This window comes from Maniola hyperantus, chromosome 8 (assembly GCF_902806685.2).
Source record: "Maniola hyperantus chromosome 8, iAphHyp1.2, whole genome shotgun sequence".
Taxonomy (NCBI): domain Eukaryota; kingdom Metazoa; phylum Arthropoda; class Insecta; order Lepidoptera; family Nymphalidae; genus Maniola; species Maniola hyperantus.
The window spans coordinates 5,001,157-5,026,183 of record NC_048543.1 but is presented as its reverse complement, the minus strand read 5'-3'; the positions used below and the strand labels follow the sequence as shown (position 1 = coordinate 5,026,183).

The following is a 25,027-nucleotide window of genomic DNA, read 5'->3' as shown; positions in this document are numbered from 1 at the left end:
TATGTCACTCTCCAGGTCTTTATCTATACCCCTGCAAAAAATCACGTCAATCCGTTGCACTTTGCGACGTGATTGAAGGACAAACCAACAAACAAACACACTTTCGCATTTATAATAAGGGTACTGATTAGTAGGTATATGAAGGTTAGCCGCGACCTTACAAGTTTACTGTTAACAAGCAATTACTTTTCGATGTGTAATAACTAATAACCACTTCAACGAGAGTTCGCTTGGGTTGTCATGGTAAGTACAGTTCATTGTGATCCTTGGCAGTGAAACGTCTTATCGTGTAACGTAAGTAATCTCACATGACCGCGGTATGAACTGAGATTCTTATACGATTGTAATCGCGAATCAAAACAGATTGACGGATACGGTAGCGGTAGCAGTCAGAGTCGGCGGTCAAGAGGCTCCGGTCTCTCTCATTTGCTCGATACGATTTTCATTCGCTGATACCTACTTCCCTTTGGTGCATCGAGGAATAATCGCGGTGCGAGGAAACCGCTCTAGAGAGATATCAATTGCCGTTGTCGTCGGTGCGTTCTTGTTTGTGGAATACAATTGTGAGCGTTTCGTCATGATCAAAATTCCGGCAGCGTTCTTGAAACAGGTGATATGATTTTTTTTTTTAAATTTCGTGGCTAAGTATTTAATTACACAGGTTTACACAGGTCGGTTTGGAGTATAGAAGGTCGCAGTCGTCTATAGTATAGGTAGGACTGTACAAGAGTTTTACTTTAATTAATTTGAATTTAATTTTGAAACTTTAACTTTTAAGCAGATAATTAAAAAGATAGGATTGGTGAAATTTGGAATAAAGTATTTTTTCTTGACAAAGAATGTAATCAACCTATACTTACCAATACAAATAATTTAAAAGAACCTCCAAAATTTTAACGAATTTATTATTTAAAGATATAATGAAAAACTCTGAAACATTGTTGTTTAATGTACAACAGTAATTATGCTAAGCATTTCTTATTTCAATAACAATGAGAATGCTATGAAAAGTTCTGCCTTCTGGCCTTAACAATAGACATGAAACTTAAGGTAATTACTATATTTAACATACCTAGGTATATTTGATAATAAAATTAGACGCGAAAAGAATACAGCCTACAAACACTTTAACAGGTGTTTAGTTTAAAAACGTTGAATAGGTATGCTCTTTTTGGATAGGGAGCGGCCGCTCGTGTCAGATGTAAATTGTAATAGTAGTTTTTCAAAAGACTCTATAGTAATAATAAAAAAACTATCAATCGATACTAATCGACAATATTATTATAATGTGAAAGTGTGTCTGTAAGTTACTTTTTCCCATTACTTTACTATTTCACGTTTCATTTAGAAGTTTTTTTCTGGTGGGAGGCTACGACCGTGGCTAGTTACCACCCTACCGGCAAAGCAGTGCCGCCAAGTGATATGACGTTCCGGTACGATACCGCGTAGAAACTAAAGGGGCATGGGTTTAATAAAAACTGCCATACATCTTCCAGGTTAGCCCGCTTCCATCTCAGACTGCATCATCACTTACCACCAGGTGAAATTGCAGTCAAGGGCTAACTTGTATATTAATTAAAAAAAAACAGTAAACGTCTTCCGCAAGAATTAAGATTTGAATAATATTTTTTAATAAAATTAATATTATATTTCCAAGACTCCATTATGAAGGGATTGATCTTTAACATTTTACTTTTTTTGTTATAATCGTTACATCTGAAGCATGTCTCGGTAAAAATAGCTCGTAGTTCTTAAAAAATTGAATATCGGGGCTACTGATTTTTTACGAAAACGATAGGCTGTGATCGGTTAAACTTAAACCGATTTGAGATACCAACAGAGATATAGCTTGTATCCTGTATAGATAGACGGATACAGGCTACTTTTTATCCCTGAAAATCAAAGAGCTCTATTATTTTATTTTATTGGTAGAGCCAAATGGCTATAATAATAATAATATAATCTATGTCTAATTTTATTTTTAAATGGAAGCGATTGATGTTTTAAATTAAGCAATTAACTTAATACTTTGCTCATTTTCCTTATTTTAAATAAGTACCTACTAAACTTCTTTCATGTCGTGTCTGTCTGTCTGTCCATCCGCGGCTTAGCTCAAAGACTTTAACTAGCACTAGTCACTAGAAAACTGTAATTTGGCCTGGGTAGGTATATGCGGACCTAGTGGTACTTGAAATGTTAAAAAAATTCTTTAGGGTATTTCCACTTCACGTAAATTGGGGTCGCCGTTGGATAGGTCTTTCAAAAATATTGTAGGCGTGTGAAAACCATCGATCCGTTTGCAAAAATTAAGCTTTTTAAATAGCTAATACCTAAGTACAAATTTTTGTTACGAATCAACTCAATTTTTACATAGACTTAAAGTAGTACAAGTAGGTAAGTATGGTGTTTTCATAGTCTATCTATACTATAGTAAAGTTTGTAAGTTTGTTTGTAGGAAGTAATCTCTCGAACTGCTGAAGCGATTTTGAAAATTCTTTTACCTGTAGAAAGCTACATTATTACTGATTGACATAGGCTATATTTTATTTTCAAAAAAAAATGAGATGCCTACGAACGTTGTAATAAGCGCCCCTGCGAAGCCGGGGCGGTTCGCTAGTAGGCACTATTATAAAACACCACACCTACTTGTTCACATTCATACTTCGTATTTTTAAATTGTTATTATAAAATGAGGAACGGCACTTAACATCTTTGGTTCCGGTCAGTAGGTACATAACTAATATCTACATGTATGTGTACCTTTGATTGTTATGTGATGCCTGATGACACACACTGATGTGGACGATGTTTTACACAATGATTTTATAATATACATATCAATGTTATAATGTACAGAAGACCGGTAAAACGTTACTGATTCCGTGGAATGGTTGTATGGGAGGTCACCTAAATACTATCAAATGACCCCTAAATACCTATGTATGAAAATGGCCTTAACTCAACAGAGTTATTGATTGCCTTGTTTTTTTTAAAAACGTGAATGACTTTATTTAAGAAACTACTTAATGCATATTGCCATTGGGATTTTAAAATTTCTAATCACGCGTAAGTTTCAATTTAATAATTATTTAAATCATTAAAATTAAAACACCTTATCTAATATTTTCCTACTTGGGTTTCGAAACTACTTTCATGATAGGTATATAAATTTCTTAATTCCAATATTGTTATCTTGGCACAGTGCTATTTTTCTGATTAAAATGAGACTTGAGATCTGAGACCCGTGCTCAGTAGTGAGCCGGTGATCATGATGATCATTGATCATGATGATGATGATGATGAACATCTCCTACAACCATAGTACATAATATTTTAATGCCTACAACTCCTCAATGGGATCGTAACGTTTTACCGGTCACTCTGAATACCTAATACCTCTTTTTTGTATGCCTACCTATTATAATATCATTGCAATGCTTGGTTTCACATAAATTGCTGTTAACAGTAGGTAGGTATTTTCCGGAAATCTCAGATGAAAATGATTGTTATCATTATTTTCATTACCGTCATTATCACAATGGCTTCTTGGGTTTGTAAAATAAAATGTAAAATTTACCTACCTTCAGGCATACTGTTAGTTATATAAGTTTTATGAATTGAGTACAATAAATGGTAGGTATCTATATATTAATATACCTAGATACCTACATATTATACTTATAATATCAGTGTAGTACCCATTCTCAGAGCTCAGTTTACACAAAAGTGCGTTCAGACGTCATTATAATTTAAGCTAGCTCACCAGGCAAATATAAGTACCTACAATATTTTTTTAGGTTAGTAGTTATAAGGAAAATAAAATACAGTTAAAATTCGACATTCAACGTGAAACCTGTTTTGTTTTTTATATACGTATGCATACTTATTAATATTATCTTACTTCTTTTAGATAAAGGTACAAGGTTTAGCAGGTAAAAGCCTTACGATACGACATTTTCGAACGCCAAAGACTTTTATTTCGTTTCAAAAGAACATAGGTACCTATGTCATGTCGGCGTGGATAGCTGTCAAGAATCTTTCGTCGATCTAGATACTAGCTGCTGAACAGCAAAGCTGATTCTTTGCACAAAAAATGACCCACAATTCACACTAGGTATCACAAATCACAATCGGTCATAATTTTAATATTAAAAGGCAGTTTTTTCGAAAACTGTCAAAGAAACTTCATGATTAAGTATTTTAAAATACCTATATACTTAACAAGGTATCACTCGAGGAGGTAAACCACTTTTTTTCCGACATCCACATTTTATCTACAAGAGAAATAATTTTTATATTATTTTGTCTCATCAGAAAAGAAAAAAAAAAAAAAACATCTTAAATCTAGGCAACTATGGATTCAAAAAACTTTTTGATAAGGCAACCTAATACGGCTGGATTGGGAATAAAATGATCTTTGATTTGGTATATAATTCGATTAAATAGCAGATGAGGGTATTTTAATAATGCTTCATTATCTGTTCATACTTCATACAGCTGGCAACCCCATAGTTGCGCGGAGGGAAAACTAGGCAACCTTTGTTTTTTTTAACTCCTTGGGGTATAATCTTTCGGCTGATGCTCGACTTTCATAAATGACTAATAAGGGACGTTTAACGATTTTTTTTTACATAATATTCCCGTGATTTAGCTAGGCTAGCAAACTATGTGCGATGTTTCAATCTACACATTATCTACCATATATTTTCTATCACAATTAAATAACAGATGAGGGTAGATATTCCTAATACCGGATCTCTATTTATAGCTATGACTCTCTAGGATGTGTGTAAAGCGGGTTTTAGTAACGTCATCAATAACAAAAAAATATATATCTAACTACCCACCAGCGCAGCGAACAGGCTTCTTTACACTCCTAATACTTATTCTAATTTCTGTGGTAGGTAGGTATGTACTCGTAGCAATGAAAGCTAAATATTAAAAGATTGAGGATGTCGATGCGTGGGCTATCCTTTGCGATGTCCTGCCAGCATCATAACGGCCGACACTTACAACTAAATTGTTTCAGTTATGGCTGACCTTCGGTGCATCGCTGGCTTTTCTAATCATCGGTCTGGTCAGAGGATACTCAGCGTCCGCTATTCCATCGATAGAAAGTTTAGATTCTTATCTAATACAGAACAGCGAGGAAAAATCATGGATTGGTAAGAATGCATTTTTATCGTCTCTTATAAAAAGTTTTAGTTTACAGGCAGCCTCAAAATTTATCATGTCTAAATAGGAAGAATTTTTTAGAAGAGTGGAACTTTGGTTTCACGTTTCATGAGTGAAGATTTACTACGCGCGTACAAACTAAGAATAGGATTGAACTTCCGCCATATTGTAAATTCGCAGCTGGAAAAATATTTTGATTGATTCATTTCATATTATGTTTTCTGTATAATATTTTGTAGTAAGTACCAAGACTTAGATAAATACCTAATGTTAAAAAAATGCGTAAAAATGTTACGCATGCAAAGTATTTACCTTGAAAAAAGTAACTTTCAAGTGACACTTGATAGATAGATAGTTATTATAGTCGGCCGTCCTATTCTAACTTTGAACGCGTAAGAACACACTTAGTTCCTGCCATATCTAAAATTGTAAACCCGCTGTCTTGGCACTCTTGAAGAATAGTCAAGCTCTCGTTATTAGACTAAGCGCTCTCGCACTAGCTGTTCCGAAGTCAACTTCAATCACTCGAACGAACTTCTTTTAATCAATTTGAATTGTATGATTGTTAATAAAAATATATTTTCTATTTTACTAAGGTGATTGCTAATAACTAGATATATTCTTCAACTTAAAACTAAAGCCAGGAGAATTACAAAGACATGGTCCTGGTCTGAGAAGAAGTACACAAGAAACTCAGCCTAAGGAATCGGTCGGTAGGTATGCTGTCAGGTGTGATAGTACAGCACACTGTGGTGAGTGGTGATAGGAATATACTTAAGATAAATACTTAATTAATTATTATTATTGTAAATGATTATTATTATTATTATTTTTATTTATTATTGTAATTTTTTACTGCATCAGAAGGAGGGTAATGGCTTTGTTAGCGTTAAACAAAGATATTGAGTATAATTTATTCATAAAAATCCAGATAAGCAAAGCTTATAAAGTATTTTTTTAAGTGAAGACAAACTCGTATTCGTTATTCGTATCGTATTCCTATTTCATATTAGCACAGACTACAACGAAGGGCATAGGCTGCTTTTATCGCGGAAAATTAATGAGTTCCCACGGGATTTTTAGATAACCGAATTTCACGAGGACCTGGCGTAGACAAAGTTGCGAGCTTCATTTACTTGGTAGGTATAGCTGGAGCTCTAGCATCCTGGAGATAGACATAGACTGCTTTTTATCACAAATTAGATAGGTATACTTACTTTTATTTATATAAAAGCTGACTGACTGACTGACTGATCTATCAGTGCACAGATCCAACCTCTGGACGGATTGAGCTGAAATTTGGCATGCAGATAGCTATTAAGTCGTAGGCACTAGTCCACTAAAGGATTTTTGAAATTTCAACCTCTAACTAAGGGGATAAAATAGGGGTTTGAAATTTGTGTAATCCACGCGGACGAAGTCGCGAGCATAAGCTAGTGAAAAATAAAAGAGTTTCCACGGAATTTTTAAAAACCTAAGTAAATTCACGCGAACGAAGTCGTGGCCTGTGGGCATTATCTAGTAGATAATATTGGCGCGGGGTTTACGCACCTTTGGGTAAAATGACACTTACGAACGTGATTGGAAAACCAGTCTATAGAACTTAGAAGTCGTTGGAATTAAATTGCAATTTCTTTTATTTTCTTGCAGGCGCAATCCCACCTCTGGGCGCGTTCGTAGGAAGCATGTGTTCCGGGCCGCTGATGCAGCGAGCGGGCAGAAAACGCACACTACAGTTGACAGCTCCCCTCTGGGCGGCCAGTTGGATCACTCTAGGTTTCGCAGCCAACTTCCCACTCATCCTGCTGGGTCGAATTGTGTCTGGCCTTTGTGTAGGCTTCGTTTTGGCACCGGCGCAAGTATACGCAAGTATCATTTCATAATCTTCCCTACTCAGATACCTAGTAAGTAGTAATAAAGGTTATTTCCTATTAGCTGGCCACCCACTAAGCATGCCAGCCAGCCTTGCACTGCAATCGTAGTACGTTTGCCTCGAATTTCGATTGAAGCGCAAGGCAAGACAGGCGCGGCGGCATACCACAGAATACTAATAATAAAATTAATACTTACTTAGTACGAACATCAACGTGTTAATCTGGACCGCTGGACAACGCAAAGCCTGGCGAGGCAGGTGTGTTTGTAAGGGATTTGCATAGGATGGAAAGTCAAAGAGTTCCCAAGATATTAAAAAATTGGTCAAATGCAAGTCTGACTCGCACACGAAGTTTTCCGTACCATCGTACAAGAATTGATAACTGTTTAATTTTTTTTAATTTTCATAACAGCAATAGAAATAAGTAGGCACATTTTGTAAAAATTTCAACTCTCGCCCGCGAACAGACAGACGGACAGACGAACAGCGGAGGCTTAGTAATAGAGTCCCGTAGGCACCCTTTGGATACGAAACACTAAAAACCATAAATCTACACAGACGAAGTCGCATCACACAGGTTAGCATTGTCGATAAACTAAGATCTTTTGGTCATAGTTCGAACAATTAACCGTTCCAAATATAAATGAGTCTCTCTTTGCTTCGTGCTAAGTGCTAAGTAATATAAATTGTCTGTTTATGATAACGCTCATTTGCGATAGGTATTGTTTATATCTGTGAGAAGGACTGTGTGACTGATAGAGTCCGGAATTCTAAAAGTCAAAATCGATGTTTTTTTACAAAACCTTGTCCTTATTGCATTAATTTGCGGAAAAGCAACCTCACTCGTGAAATGACATACTAACGTTTAGTTGGGACTAGGGCCACTAGGCTTAAAAATTTGGGACAGGGAGAGGCTTGAAAAAAAGTTGATCTACCCAAATAATAGTTTATTCAAGGCATTGGAGTTTTATATTATAAAGTCACAATGGCTAACGTGCCCGGCACAGTTTAAAGTGAATTAATTATTCCTTACTTCATATAAAATTCCAATCAGTGCCTCATCCATCTGTCGTAGGTACGTGATAGGACTCGTGCCTAGCATGATCAGATAAAAAAAAAACAATAATGAGGCACCGTTATTTTGATTCTTGTAAAAATACACCTTGAACTTGTTTTGGTAGTATTGTATTGTATAAGCTTAAAATCATTTGTTTTAGTTGATAATAAAAATCATTTCTTTTTCAGGTCAGTGAATGCTGTGACCCCGAGATCCGCGGGCGCCTGGGCTCTTTGCCCACTCTGTCTATGTCCCTGGGCATCCTCATCTCTTACACAGCGGGCAGTTGGCTCTACTGGAGATACCTTGCCTTCTTTTCTGCTGTATTTTGTGGTGATGATATATACTTTTTAATTTCTGGCAAAGACATTTAATTTGACAAGTCTTATAACTAAAGAATGCAAAAGTCAAGACATTTAATATATTTTTACCACCACTCGCTCTAGAATGCCTTATTACCATAGATAAAAGAGTGCTTATTACAAACCTGTTAGCTAACGGTACAGTACGTCATAACATTCCTATGACTTTAGCCTGGTAAGTGGTTGTATAATGTTGTACTGAAATCCACTACGTCTTAAGGGTCTAATTTGAATTTAGAACATCCCGCAACATTTACATAAAACATGTTGAAAACTCTGTTTATTGTATTAACTGCGTTTTAATTGCCCTATTAAGTACGGTATTGAAGAGGAACTTGTTTGAAATTGCAAATCTGTCAAAAAATACTACTAAACTGATACGCACTTGACCAGTATCTTAATTTTCTTTCAGTGGCTTTGTTTGTGGTACTACTTCCGCTGCCCGAGTCCCCCGTATGGCTGCACTCCAAAGGGCTCGACAACACGTCTGCGATCAAGTGGCTCCACCTGTCACAGCATGCTATAGCAACAGTCAAAGATGAAGAGTAAGTTGTGCATACCCTACTGTATCTACCAGAGACAACTGTAGGGCGATTGTCTAAAACCTGCATCAATCATTATTACAATCTCAATTGTTCTGATTGGCTGAATTTGTGCGATTCTTGTTGCAGGAGAATGACAGCTACAAAGTCACGATCGCAATCACCTCTGATTAGTTGACACTCGCTCACTATTGGCTACAATGCATTGTTGCAACAAGAATCGCAAAATTCAGCCAATCAGAACAATTGAGGTTGTAATAATGATTGATGCAGGTTTCCCGCAGTCAAGGTGCAGAACTACTGTGGTTATTTTACGTGTTCATTACGTAGTTGTATCCATACTAATGCGATAAATCCGAGTGAGTATTTCTATCATCTATCTATCCGTACCTGCCATTTCACATATTTGGGGATTTCGCAGATGAGGGAACATTTTATTTTTAAATAAATAAAATGCAAAATTGTGGATAAATAACAGATAGTAGGTACTACAATAGTTAGATCCGAACACAATCTCCTGCCGCTGCCGCAGACAGTATGAAAAACTATAATGCAGTTCTACATCCAATCAGTGGTCACAAATTAATTAAAATTACACTAAAAAAACCAAATTTAATAATAGTTTAGTGTAGTTTCATCGTGGTCTTGGTCGTTCTTTGTCTGTACCAAACTTACAGATAGAGATATAAAATTTTATAATTAATTATTATTGTGACGCGAGAATATTATTATTACCAATGTGTGATCAGCAAAAATGCTGGTAGGTAGTTATTACTTTATTATACTTACTCACACGAATAATCTTTACTAATTAAATTAAATTAGTAAAGATTATTCGTGTGAGTAAGAATTGCTGTAAGTATTATAACATAGTGTAGGGTTGACACGACACCACCGAGCAGTAATCCAAGTTGGCACACTCAATTCAATTAACATTTAAACATCTAGATTAGAATTGTCATCTTTGCCAAAAAAAAAGTATCTTTAAATGTTGTATATTACAGAATTAACGAAAAAGTAGAAGAGCCGAAGAGTCTTTTTACCCGTGAAGTTTTCTTCTCCTCGGCGGTCATCAAACCTCTGACAGTCGGGTTCGCGCTGCTCTTCTTCCAGCAGTTCAGCGGCATCGATGCTGTCATATTTTTCACTGTGGAGATCTTCCAAAGCGCCGGTAACCGATTTGTACATAAGAAACAATGAGCCAAGACAGTGTTACGAAATTCTTGGTAACAGCCCAGAGTTGACAACCCGTGTCTCAGAGAGCACGTAAAGCATTCGGTCTTGCACCTGATTTCTCTCCGGTCGAGTCCCATTGGATGCCCCATTGAAGCTGGCATTACAGTGCAGTCAGGCGGACGATTTGCTAGCCGTCGTCGTTCAGGCGGACGCACAGGTGGGTAGGCTAGCAAGCTGATAGGTAGACGGGCAGGTGGACAATTAGAAAGAGATTTTTCTGATTTTTAATAATATTAAGATAACGTAACGTGTTCAACGACTATCACAAAAAAGCAATATGACATGAACATGAGCAATAAAAAATAATATTAGTAGGTACTTAGTTGTATATAGGTTTGATTATACCTACTCATTGGTAGTACCCGGATCCAGGTATCTACCCATTAATTTTTTCTTTGCCAAGTGAGCCATTAGTTTTTGTAGGTGTGTACATTGTACAGAGAACAATATATATTTCGATATACATATATTGTTAATGTTGTGAATCAAACGAGCACTTGATGGGAACTGACACTTTATTATAAATAGTTTTGTAGCATACCCACATAGTTAACATAATATTACAACATCTTTCCCCTTATTTTTATAAAGCTAAGAGTACAATATAATAATTATAAATTGGGCTGATATTAGGTATACATTTTAATATACGTACTTCAATCTTAAATATTAACATATTATATTTAGCTGTTTATATTTAAATCTAATCTATTATGATACTATACATTAATATACAATATCATCATTTCATATATTTTAAATTCATGCGAGCCTTGACAGCCGCCGGTCTGCGTGCTGTTATTATATTTTCATTATTTAATGCATTCTCATTATCATGGACCGGAAGGGTTTCCGCGGTAGTAGTAGCAGTAGAACCAATATCCTGATTTTCTGCGTCACTCCACTTATCTTCCTCCGTTGCGGAAGCTTCAACTGGTGGCATGAGAAGTAAGTGACGTCTATTTCGTCTGTATCGCCTCCCGGACACATTGTCCTTGACAAAGTACGAGCGCGGATGAGGCGCTGCACTTTGCACTACAGCACGCTTACGTTTACCTTCATCGACCATAACAACATTCTGTCCCGGTACTAGGTCAGCCAAAATTCGCGAATGCTGATCGTAATAAATTTTACTCTTAGCCTGCTTACGTAAGATGCTTTGGTGATCCGAGGTGTTATCACGGCAGGGTCTAAGGGATTGCTCGTGCGCCGGAAGCCTAGTATTTAATCTGCGCCCCATGAGCAGTTCAGCTGGAGAACTCAACCCATCGCGTGGACATGCTCTAAAGTTCAGCAAACCCAAATAAAAGTCTGAACCTGAATTAGTCGCTTTAATTAACATGTTTTTAATGGTTCTTACGCTTTTTTCACTTCGGCCATTAGCTTGAGGATAGTTGGGTGACGTAGTGATATGAGAAAACCCCCATTTTGTCCGGAAATCGGCAAATTCCTTTGAGCAATAAGCCGGTCCGTTGTCAGTAACCAGTTGCGCTGGAATACCATGCCTAGCGAATTGATCCTTCATGGCTTGTATGACCGCTTTGCTTCCTATACTACTGAGCGAACTGACCTCTATAAAGTTTGAAAAATAATCTACGAGAATCAAAAAGTTTTTATTTCGATACTGAAAAATATCCGAGCCTACCTTCGACCACGGGATGTCCGGTATCTCGTGTGGTATCATGGGTTCTCGCGAAGGTCGGGGCGCGTGCTGCGCGCACGTTGCACACCGGCGCACCGCGCATTCCACGTCGCGCGACATGCCCGGCCAAAACATTACCGCTCGAGCGCGCCGCTTGCACCGATCGATGCCCATGTGACCTTCATGAACACGGTTTATCATTTCTGCACGAAGACTTCGAGGTATGTAAACCAAATTATCTTTTAAAATAATATTATCTATGTATTCAAAAGTTTCTCTGTAAGACCATAATTGGCGCACACTTTCATCGACATCATATTTATTTACTGGCCACCCATCTTTTATGTACTTGATAATAGTTTGGCATTCCTTATCCGACTCGACACCTTTTTTAACTAATTCAATTTTTTCATCAGTAAATCGGACGTTATTAATTACAAAACATGACTGCGCCTCGACTTCGACCGATACATTACTATTCATCAGCTCCGGCAGGGGAGCGCGCGACAGAGTGTCCGCAACGAACATATATTTCCCTGGCTTATACACTACCTTAAAGTTATAACCTTGAATTCGTAGCATCATGCGCTGCAAACGCGCAGGCACCGCATCTAACGGTTTATTAAACAGGGCTTCTAAAGGCTTATGATCCGTTTCGACTGTGATGTCACCCCGGCCGAACAGATACTGATGAAATCGCTCTAAAGCAAATACAATGGCAAGCAACTCCTTTTCTATCTGCGCATACCTGGTTTGCGTGTCGGTAAGGGTGGAGGACGCAAATTCCACGGGGCGGCCCGCCTGCAGCAGCACAGCGCCCAGTGCGTGCGAGCTGGCGTCCACGGACAGCAGCACTGGCTCGCGCGGCGAGTACAGCGCCAGCACGGGCGCTGCGCATATCTTCCGCTTCAACTCACGCACGGCGTTATCATGTGCTTCTTCCCAACACCACACTACGTCTTCTTTCAATAAGCTGCGCAGAGGTGATGCCATTTCAGAGTAATTCGTGATAAATTTAGACAAATAGTTAACCATGCCTAAGAACCGTTCTAAAGCGGACCTATTTTGAGGCGTAGGCATGTCTTCGATAGCCTTTATCTTGCTTCTGTCGATTGCCATGCCCTTCGAGCTGAACGTGTGCCCTAGATAGCTCACTTCCTGTACGCTGAACTCACACTTTTCTTTATTAAATTTTATACCTACTTGCCTTGCCCTTTCTAATAAACATTTTAATCTTTCATCGTGCTGCGCCTTAGTCGTACCCCATACGATGATATCATCCACGAACGAATCTACACCCTCCAGATCTTCCAGGAGTTGCCGCACTCGAGCGTGAAACACCTCCGAGGCGCAATTAATTCCGTAAGGTAAGCGCAAAAACTGATATCGTCCAAAGGGTGTTCCAAACGTGCATAAATCTGCGCTCTCGTCATCAATCTGTATCATCCAGTACCCCGAACGAGCATCTAGCTTGCTGAAATATCGCGCGCCCTGCAGCTTGACGGCTATTTCCGTGAGTGTAGGTAGCGGGTAATGCGCGCGCCGCACCGCTCGGTTTAGCGGTCTCGGATCGAGACAAACACGTATACTACTACCGTTTTTCTTGGCTACCACTACTATCGCGTTCACCCAATCGGTAGGATGAGATACTTTCCTTATAACACCCATATCTTCCATACGCTTTAGTTCCACTTTTAACTTATCACGAACACCGATAGGTATTTTTCTGACAGGACAGACCGACGGTTGTACTCCTGAATCAATAATAATCTTATACTCGCCCGGTAACTTACCTAATCCTTTAAACAAATCCGTATATTGATCTATATTTATAGAGAATACACGTTTAACAATACCTAACTCCTCACAAGCATATTTGCCTAACACGCTCTCACAGTCATATTTACAAATGCAAAAATTAAGGTTATATAGACTATTTTTATATATCCAAGTAAGGTAACACGAACCCAGTATAGGTATTTTAGAACCACAAAAAGATTGAGCCCTAACGTTATTTTGATGTAAGGATGATAAATGAAAACCTAATTGTTTATATTTTTGCAAAGATATAACGTTAAGGTCCGATCCAGTATCGAGTTTAAATTTTTCCCTTTGAACACTATTAAGTAATTGTAAAGTTTCATACCATCTGTTGCTGTCCTTAAAAGTTAAATCACCTTCGACTGTCGAGATTACATAGCATTCTTCATCCGTATCACTGTTGTGTGTGTTGTGTATTTGATACACATTTTTTCGTGAATTTACACAAACTTTTTGAAAGTGCCCGATAGATCGACAAAGGAAACACAAAGCCCCGCGCGCCGGGCAATAATAACCACCATCGCACTGAAATCCGCCACATTTGTTACAAGACCGCGACGCCGCGTCCGTCGAGGATCCCCGAGGCGGAGCGCGAGCCACAGCGCCCCGAGCGCCGCCGCCACCGCGCGCCCAGCCGCGCCCGCGCCGAGTTCGCGGCGCCCAGCCGCCGGCTCGACCGCTTGTGCGCGCGCCTCGTATCATGTCCACTGACGTCGATGATGACGCACACGGCTCATCAGTCTTCGTCTTGGTGCCTTCGATGTTCTGTTTCTCTTCAATCGACATCTCATTAGCCCGGCATATCTTAAGGGCACCTTGCAGAGTTAACTCTTCTGATCTCAGTAACCTATCTCGTACTTTGCTATCCAATACGCCGCAAACTATTCGATCCCGAATAAGACCTTCCTTTTTTATAGTAATTAGATAAGGCTAGCTTTAAGTTTTATTGTATTAAAAAAAAAAAAAAAAAAAAAAGTATAACAAACGGTTGAAAGTAATAATTTATTAGTGGTTGTGCAACAATCTGGCAACAATACGGTGGTGCTTATACCGGTACTTACTCGGTACGAGATTCTAAAGGAGCCATTAGTACCTAAATGTACCGTAATGATACGTTGTTAGGGCCTCTTATAATGTGACTCAGATTTATTACATGCACCTAATTGCTAATTGAGATATTTGTACAGGCATATAAAAAAGATTTTAACGAAATAGTACAGAGATAACTTGCATCCTGGAGACGGACATTTTTATCCTAAAAAATCGAAGAGTTCCCACTGATTTTTTACAATCTTAAATACACCCGGGCGAAGCCGCGGGCATTGTCTTCGTACCTAGTAAGCAAGTTGCAACTTAGCGTGCAAACTAAGGCACAGCATGCACGGGATTTCGTTTGTTTTTCCACTCGTTGAATTCCGATAGATGTTCCAGTGGCCCTACCGCGGTTGTTTGACAGCTACAATGTCATGATCGCAATCATCTCTGATTGGTTAATGCTCGCTCACTATAGGCCACAATTCATTGTTGCAAGAAAAATCGCACAAATTCAGCCAATCAGAACAATAATTGAGATTGTAATAATGATTGATGCAGGTTTTAGACAATCGCCCTGCTGATCCAACAATTCGATGTGTCGTCCCTGACGCAGTAGTGAGCGCTGTGGTCTTTTATGTGAGAGATCTCGAGTTTGATCATTTTCAGGGGCAATTTAGGAATTTTTAATTTCTAAATTGTCTCTGGTCTGGTCAGGTGGAAGGCTTTGGCCGTGGCTAGTTACCACTTTAAAGTCGTACCGCCAAACGATTTACCGGTACAATGCCGCGTAGAAAACAATCAGGGTAGGTATAGTATGAAACTGCCATACCTCTACCAAGTTAGCCCGCTGGCCGCTTCCATCCTAGACTGCATCATCACTTCCAACTTTCATCACCAAGCGAGATCACAGTCGAGGGCTAACTTATATTGGAGGAAAAAACCAGTAGGTTGATTTCGAAAAACTTGCATCAATCATTATTACAATCGCAATTGTTTTGATTGGCTAATTTATGCTATTCTTGTTGCAACAATGCACTGTAGCCAATAAGTGAGCGAGTGGTCAGAGGTGATTGCGATCGTGACATTGTAGCTGTCACTCTACCGCATTCGAGCAGCTGATCCTGATCTGACAATCGGTTTATCTCCAGGAAGCACGCTGAACGCGATGATGGCAACGATAGCTGTGGGCGCGGTGCAACTGTTCAGCAACGGCGTGAGCACCCTGCTGGTGGACCGCGCGGGGCGGCGCCCCTTGCTGCTGCTCTCTGCGGTCACCATGTGCGTCTCCATGGTGGGGATGGGGGCGGCGTTTTACTTTAAGTTTGAACCTTCTTCATATCTTGGGTAAGTTGATGAGTGTTTTGAAACCCATGATCCCTCGGGATTACACTACGTTCATTATCATGATCAACCCATCGCCGGCTCACTACAGAGCACGGGTCTCATCTCAGAGTGCGAAGGGTTTTGACCATAGTCTACCACGCTGGCCATGTGCGGATTGGTAGACTTCGCACACCTTTGAGAACATTATGAAGAACTCTCAGGCATGCAGGTTTCCTCACGTTTTCCTTCACCGTTAAAGCAAGTGATATTTAATTAATTAAAACGCACATAACTCCGAAAAGTTAGTGGTGCGTGCCCGGGATCGAACCCCCGACCTCCGACTAGAAGGCGGACGTCCTAACCACTCGGCTATCACAACTTTTAAAATTATTACCTTACTAAAATCATAACTTACATCAGAATCATCCACCCCTGATCCGCGATAATTTTGATTTTTACTATCTAAATCATTACCGAAATCAGGGGTGCCGTAAGAAGAGGAGGGTGATCCACCAAACTGTTGTCTAGCGCCTTGAACTTGGCATGGACACACTGGCCGTGTGTGTGCCTTGATGTTAATTTTTTGCTTGCGATGCTTTCAGATACTTGCCCATCGCGAGCTTGGTTGTGTTCATGTTGGGCTTCTCGCTGGGTTTCGGCGGGCTGCCGTTCCTGCTGCTCGGAGAGCTGTTCCCCATGCACTACCGCTCGCAGCTCTCCGCCATGGGCAGCGCCGTCAACTTGCTCTCTATGTTCACTGTCATCAAATCCTATCACGCTTTAGAGGTAATATAAAATATACAGTACGCGGCAGAAAATAATGTACATCGACCTTTTGAATGAGAGTTCTGCTTTGTAGAGCGTTGTCTCTGTCACTCATACCTATGTGACGTTTTGTCGGTCTCAACGACAGAGGCAATGCTCTACAAAACCATTATCTCTTTCTAAAGGCTGATCTTCATTATTTTCTGCCGCGTAATGTTCACGTATTTTTGAGGGAGTTCGACGTGAGCTCTATTTCATTCAATATTAATTAAGTAAATCAGAAATGAGGAGAAATAGGTATGAGAACTAGAGTAACCGACATAGCTCAATGGGTTGTGAAGCTGAAGCGGCAAATGGCAATGGGCAGGGCACACAGATCGACAAACCGATAGTTGGGATCTCGTCTCAAGATGCGGGAATGGCGACCTTGCTCCGGAAGGCACATTTGCGTTGGAATACCCAACAATACAAGTCACAGGGAGCCGTTGGATTCAGGCGGCGCAAGACTGTGACGTGTGGAAACCCCTACAACTGAACTATGTGCAGCTTCGGTTGACGATGATGATGATGATAATGTTCTTTGAAGAAATTCATTCTAGTCAGTGCCGCGCCAATATTCCGTCCGAGTGCATTCATTCAGTCGTATTGGGTATTACATGTTCCTGCACAAATTTAGTTTTGACTACTGAAATCACGCCTTAGGAGTTCACATTTATTTTATCCAAAACACACTTGTTTTAGTCTCGTTCTTCTTTGTTAATGTCCCGCCTCTAGAGAACAACAGTGTTGTAAATGTGTACCCAACACTTATAATATTACGACGCAATATCGGGCCTAAGCGCTCCGTAATCCGTACACTTGACGTGGCCCACTGAGTTAACTAGATAAGAGCAACAGACATGTTACCAAGCTTTAAGCGTCATGATCAGGCCAAAACACCCCCAGTAATGATTACAAAGACGTAGCTTGGAAGGGTAGCACCGTAAGCACTGGCGAGAGTTGGTGGAAGCCGTTGCCGCGAGGCACTCAGAATTTAGATTTTTTTTGTAAGCTTGGAACTATTAACTATTTTTAGGTCCTTAATATAGTTTCGTTCAGTCTGTCTGTCCATCTGTCCATCTATCTGTGTGTCTCAGTTATTTTAAAAGTCTAAAACTAGATATAAGAGCTGCAAGGATCAAAAGTAGGTACAGTTATAGAAACCGCTACACAGAGGCATGTTTAAATTCTGAAAACACTACACAAATTTTAAACCCCTATTTTATCCCCTATGGGGTTAAAAATATTTTTTTTGAGGATGTCTACGTCACAATAGCTATCTGCGTGCCAAATTTCATCCCGATCTGCCTGGTAGACCTGTTGACCTGTGCGTTGATGGATGAGTCAGTCAGCATTTCATTTTATATATTTAGAAGATAATTGTGACATATTTTCTTTGACAGTTATTGGAAAAGTTTTTAACAACTAGCATGGCTACGGAACCCATCCGTATGCTTGTTTTTTTTTTTTTTTTTTTTTTTATTCAGATACAAGTTAGCCCTTGACTGCAATCTCACCTGGTGGTAAATGATGATACAGTCTAAGATGATAGCGGGCTAACCTGGAAGGGGTATGGCAGTTTTTATTAAACCCATACCCCTTTGGTTTCTACACGGCATCGTACCGGAACGCTAAATCGCTTGGCGGCACGGCTTTGCCGGTTGTTTGGACACAAACTTGACCAGTTTAAACATATTTAAGTACTTTATAAACTTTGAGTTACAAAAAGAGCATAAATATATATATATATATATATATATATATATATATATAATATATTATCCATACTTAATATTATTAATGCGAAAGTGTATCTGTCTGTCTGTCTGTCTACTAGCTTTTCACGGCCCAACAGTTCAACCAATTTTGACGTTTGGTGCATAGATAGCTTGCATCCTGGGGAAGGACATATACTACTTAGACCAGCGGCAAATTACAAAATGAAGAAATAAATAAATTAATAAAATAAAAATATTTTTTATTCGAATAAACTTTAATAATCTATTACTAGAAACTTTATTCGAATAACTCGAAAGACACGAATGGTACCCAACTGGTAGCAGGTTGTAGTCGGAGGATATTTTGCGGGACGTCTCTGACTCTAGTAGCACAGTAACTCTCTGACAAAGCCCATAAACAGCGGGTTCAAACTTATAATTGCCATTTCGTACACAAGCGTGGCCGTTTCGAGTCCATTCAGATTTCAGTGGCGGACATTCAACAAACTTTCAATTCTAGAGTAATTTGATAGAGATGCAAGTGGACTTCGATTTACATAATATGCACATAGGTATGACGTAGATACCTATTTGTACAGTTTTGAATTATTTAAAGGTGCCACAGTTAAATTATTGTTTCAACCGTGTATAGCTAAAGCGAAACTAAATTGACCCGAAAATTACTCTTTATCCTTTAATCTATACTTTTATTTATTTATTGCATTTATTTATACTCTTTAATCCTGTACCGAAAATCGGCATTATAATATGTTTAGATTTGGCAAAAGCTAACAGGCATTTTAGCGTTTAAACCCCCGTTAAAGACCCCGGATGGGTTCTAAGCTAGTCGGGCTAACGTCGACTAAACACGTGAGTACAGCCGGGACAGATATTATTTCTAACAGGCATTGGTTATTTTTATTATATTTTATTGGTATTTATATTGGTAGAGCCGATTATAATAAAAAATAAACAGTTTCTCTGACTTTTCTACAATAGTTACTTTACAATTTAAAATAAAATAATGTAGGTAGGTACCATGTAGGTACCTAAAATGTAAGATTAGAGGTAAAAGGTGGATAGATAACTGACAAGGTTAATTCATATGTAGAACACAATGCGGATTGGCAGACTTCACACACCTTTGAGAACATGGAGGACTCTCAGGCATGCAATGCTTAAAAACCCACATACCTCCGAAAAGTTAGAGGTGCATGCCCGGGATCGAACCTCCAACCTCCCGATAAGAAGGCTATCAGCGAGCAAGAATATTCTGTACCAAAAATTCAGATTCACGATCACAACGATTGAGATAGTAATTTATAGCAATCTAGTAGTCACCAATTTCGGGCTGAGCGGCCTTGCATCTAAAGAAATATTTAAACGTTTGACAGTTATGTATATTATACAAACAACAGTTTTTATTGTTTGTTACAGCACGTATTGACGTCTGCGGGAACCTTCTGGATGTACTCTTGCTTCTGCGCACTGGCCTTCTTCTTCGTGCTCTTCATGGTCCCCGAGACGAAGGGCAAATCTCTCGCCGAGATTGAAGAACACTTTAGGGGAACCAAGGAAAAGGACAACGTGAACTTACAAACGATAAAGACTAAATTTTAATCTTGGTCCATTTATACCTGTATTTGTACAGGTATAACTTATAGTTAAAAGCCGAAACACTGGCGCACCTTGGTTTGGTGAGGTAAATGGTTAACCTATAAGTAGGAAAGGCTTAAGTTTACCAGATTTCTAAGCTAAGGTTAGGATTCTGGTTTGGTTCACCTTATAGTCAAATTAGGTGTGGTAGAAAGCTGTAGGTAGGTAAAGTCCGCGCCAATCAAATTGTAGGCTCTGAATTAAACCGCGAGACGCGTCGCAATAGCATTTTTTAGGTGTCAGTGAAGCGTTACGTACGGGAGAGCGTTGCACACCAGCCCGCACACCATGCTGCACACCAGCCCGCACACCATGCTGCACTGCGCGTTCGCTATCTGCATTAGTGTGAGTGCTACATCCGTACACGATACACGAGTGCGTGGAATAATACCAGCGCGAGCTCGCACTTGCATCGTAGTTCAGAGACGACTACTTCATTACCGGTAATTATAAGTGTGGGTGTAGAAACAGATTAACTCTGCTCTCGCCTCTATGCTAATTTGAGGTGGACACTAGAATTAAGTAAAACGACTTTTGACTGGTCGAGTAGGTAGGTACTTTGTACTATAGTCTCTCCTAGGATTGGAATAGAAGAGGTTTTTATTCCAATAAACTTTTCCATGTGCTTTTGAATCTCCAAATGCCCTCACACCGAGAAGAATCAGCAAAGAACTCGGTGGTTACTCTTTTCAAAAATTTAATTAACAATATTATGTCATGTAACTACCTATTTACAATAAGTACCTAGGTAAGTAATTGCGGCCCGCGTATTCCTGTACTGAAGTAAATAAAATCTCTTTTATCATTTAGGCACATTTATATGATAATTTGATAATGTATGTAATAAAAAAAAATATATATAATGATTTATTTATTTAATTTATATGATAATAATAATATGCTCTACTCTTTTGAAGACTTTTTAAACGAATCTAAAATTAACTGTGGAATTATGTTTTATGTTACCTACTATTCCCACAAACGATTTTCAGACTTTCCTGATTGATTTTTGGGTACGCCGGTGTTTCATCAGCTTACATAAGTACTAAGTAGGTAGTCAATTATTTTTTACCGTTTGGTGAATTTTCCTACATTAATAAAAAAATAGTTGCATGTGTTTCCTTTTAAGAAATTCACCAAAAAATTAAGTTATTCATGCTCGGGCTACACTTAAAATCTTATTAAACATGTTACCGGTATAGCAGACTACAGGAGGATTGATTCTTGTAATTGTTATTTCATTTTAATTTTAATTCAAATGTGGATTATATTATGATTCAATGTGATTACCTTATATTACTATAGAATAACATAAATTTCATGCTTGTAGTCAATGATATTAGAAGAAAATAGGTAGATACGTTATACGCGGACCGCAAGTGGCACGTTAAAACTAAGCTAATTAGCAAACCTGAGCTCAGTCGCCCGCTGTCGTCGCGCTATCGATGACGTCGTTGATAGTAATGTGTATTTTGTTTTCGTCTCCCAAAACAACCGAAAATGCCGTCGTGTGTGATGAGATTCTGCACAAACTACACAAGCAAGGTTTCCAAAAGTCAAGGAATCACATTTCATTCGTAAGTAAAACTATTTCTTTTATATAATTCGTATTTTTCACTTATTTAACAATAACAAACTCGTGCACGTTCGTGTAAAATGCAACTCATTGCAATTTGTACCTTATGTCACATGCCATAAGTACGTATCAAGTTATCGTTGTACGTATTTTAAAGTTTGCGATCAAAGAATATAAAATAAACAGATAGGTCTCTTCTGAGTATTGACAATTCAAATAGTGTGCATATTTCCTGTTTTAGGGAAGGATAAATTAACTATGGTCTAACATCTTTTTACGGTCCACTGCTGGGTCTCTTCATACAATGAGGGAATTTTGGCTATGGGTATGTAGATTGTGTAATAGTAAATATTTTCAAAAATAAAAAATATTTTCATTTCACATTTTATTCCTTTACCTACCTTCCCGCGGCTTCGTCCGCGTAAAATTTAGTAATTTTATTTCGACTTCTTTTCCATGTATGGGAGCCCCCTTTATTTAATTTAATTTAATTTTTATTATTTTTATTATAGCGGCAATAGAAATACATTCTGTGAAAATTTCAACTGTCTACCTATTACGGCTTACGAGATACAGCCCGCTGACAGATGGACGTACAGACAGCGGAGGCTTAGTAATAGGGTCCCGTTGGCACCCCTTGGGCACGGAACCCTAAAAACGAGCGGAACCGCGGGAAAAAGCTAGTTCGTAATATATTAAATACCACAGTATAAGGTTTTTATTTTACTATACAACTACAGTGTAGGCATAAATCGGCATTAGCCGAAAAGACTTTACTGTTTTTTTTTTCTTTGGAGTTTCTAGTTTACCATCTCGTCCCGTCTCTTTTACGCTCGCATTATTAGGCATATATCCGTCCTTCTTCCACTCTTCTGTGCAGGACGAGGTAGTGCAAAATATAACCGTCTCTTTTTCGTGCGCAACTGAAGCTGATGTTATTAGTTCACCGTCCTTTACTCTCTGTTGTGTGAGGTTAAAATACTATCTATGCGTTTATGTGTGTTGAGTCTTTCGGCGCTGACGCAGCGTGCCATTAATAAACATCGAATTTGATATAAGTAACCTATCTACCTCTTTTTCTTCTAATATCATTGCTTGTAGTAAATAAAATAAGAGTAGAATAATTGAAGGAGTGATTGCCATGCAGCTGTGATAAAGTGTTGTATTGTTTTTAAGGAGGACTGCTTTAAATTATTCGTGTTAAACAATGATTTCTCATAACGTTTATGATTGTGTAATTAAATATTTTAAAAGCCGAAACAACCAGAACGCACGACTGAAACTTGTTCGACACAGCTCCCAAGTCCTAGAAGTTGTTAAGGTGTATTTACACATTCGCAAAAGAGGGAGCATCGCGACGAATGGCCAGTCGAGAGAGTGGAAGAGAGAGAGAGAGAGAAAAGTTTATATTCGTCTCCATTCTCGTCTTTCGACCGCGCAGCGGCGAGACCTTGCTCGACAATTGCAAATGTGTAGATGCAGGAACATACATGGGAACTGCATGAAGGTCATTACTCATTAGATATCACAAACAAAGCGCGCGTTGGACCTGTAGGCGCACACACGCGGATGCAAGTGGAACGTCCTGACTTCTGTCGAGCAGCAGTTGCCATTGCAGCGCGAGCCGTCGAACGTTGTGTCTGTTTCAGCCTTAAGTACTTTAAGTTTATGACATAATGCGGACGTGTTCTGTATAACAGAATAAGATGATCATAACCGTGATAATAAAGATGTTTTATTTATAAACTGCATTTTTATTTTTATCGTAGTCTTCCTATAGATATTATTTATTAGTTACCTACTATTGAATTAATCAATACCCATGCCAAATTACTGATTTCTAGCACTAATAGTCTCTGAGATTAACTGAGGACGGACGGACGGACAGACGGACGGACATGGCGAAACTATAATGGTTCCTTGTTTCTTACGGGGCCCTAATTAGACAAACCCGCACCCCTTTTGTGTGTTTGGGCGGTGGGCCATAGTCATAATATGGTTTGGGCTCTGACTACCGTGAACGAGTCACACCGTGCCGTGGCCAGGCCTATTAAAAATGCTTAATAATTTAAGTATAAATACTTACTAAATAATTCAGCGGTATATATAGCCGTTCAGGCACTATTAGGTAGGAAGTGAAGCAGGCTGGAAGTCGTAAGTGTACCTCGCGGGTAGGTATCTATATTGTGCACGCGTAATACTTTATAGCTAGATGTTATACTACGACACGACTGTTTGAACCGCGGCCAGTCAAAACACGTGTCCAGACCCAGGGAAAATTTATCTGCTCCAACTGCGGTGCGTTACCAAGTATACTCATATGCCCTGACTAACCAATTTTATAGTTCCGGTACAACGGGCAGCTTTTAAGGGATACCAACTAGTCTAATGACTAGTCCGTCGTGAATCGAAATAACTCAATCACAGTCGTTGTGAAATTGCATAAGAAACGTGCACGCTCTGGATTACACGTTCGTAAGAAATCACTCGTGAACGTGACGATTATTAGGTATATTACCTTTGACAAATTTAAAGGATACATATACTTATATTTACCTACTTGCTTTGCGCCTTTAAAAATGTGCGTCCTGCCTGCTGTGCTCGATTTATTTTTTAAATCCCGTGAGATCTCTTTGATTTTCAGGGATAAAAAATAGCCGTTATCCATCTCCAGGATGCAAGCTATCTCTGTACCTATAATAAATATTTAACTTTTTGACTCTGAGGCAATATAATAGTAGATTGAGTGACTTATAAAGTACAAGGGTAAGGCTTTTTGTAAAAACTATAAAATTGGGTGTTTTCCTACTTTAGAATTTGATAAATATTATTACTTTATTATAAACTAGGATAAAAATAATGACGTACCTACTCTGAAAAAAATATTAAAATCCGACAATGATTTACAAAGTTACAGGCATTTTTATTTTGGAGTGGGAGGGTCTTCTATCCCTTTCTCGCTAAACGAAAATTTGTATGAAACCGCACGAAGCTACTATGGCATTAGTAAGGTGTGACGTCAAAATGCTATATCGCTATCTCTTTCTAATCAGAAATGTTTAAATGCTTATAACTTTTTTGTTATTTGATCAATTTAATTAGTTTTTCAGTTTACGTCATTATTTTTATCCTAGTTTATAATAAAGTAATAAAAAAATTGGAGTCAAATACTCAATTATAAGATCTTTTAAAAGTATAGTTAGTCAT

General features: G+C 38.7%; 1 protein-coding gene across 3 annotated transcripts; it reads left to right on the top strand.

Annotated features, from left to right (window-relative positions):
- The first annotated feature begins 267 nt into the window (after window positions 1-267).
- LOC117984353 (facilitated trehalose transporter Tret1-2 homolog) lies at window positions 268-23,566 on the top strand. Of its 3 annotated transcripts, XR_011237029.1 has the most exons (10): window positions 314-610; window positions 5,030-5,165; window positions 6,826-7,040; window positions 8,294-8,438; window positions 8,880-9,012; window positions 10,014-10,180; window positions 15,892-16,087; window positions 16,669-16,852; window positions 20,026-21,821; window positions 22,062-23,566. XR_011237029.1 is itself a non-coding variant. In XM_069500312.1 (9 exons), the coding sequence occupies exons 3-9, from the start codon at window positions 6,861-6,863 to the stop codon at window positions 20,206-20,208; spliced, it is 1,188 nt and encodes a 395-aa protein (XP_069356413.1). In that variant the 5' UTR covers window positions 268-294; window positions 5,030-5,165; window positions 6,826-6,860; the 3' UTR covers window positions 20,209-23,566. The 3 variants fall into 3 exon arrangements, 2 of the variants coding, with proteins under 2 accessions (XP_069356413.1, XP_034826869.1); XM_069500312.1 differs by lacking the exon at window positions 314-610 and adding an exon at window positions 268-294 and having other exon boundaries at window positions 20,026-23,566; XM_034970978.2 differs by having other exon boundaries at window positions 20,026-23,566.
- The last annotated feature ends 1,461 nt before the right edge of the window (window positions 23,567-25,027 follow it).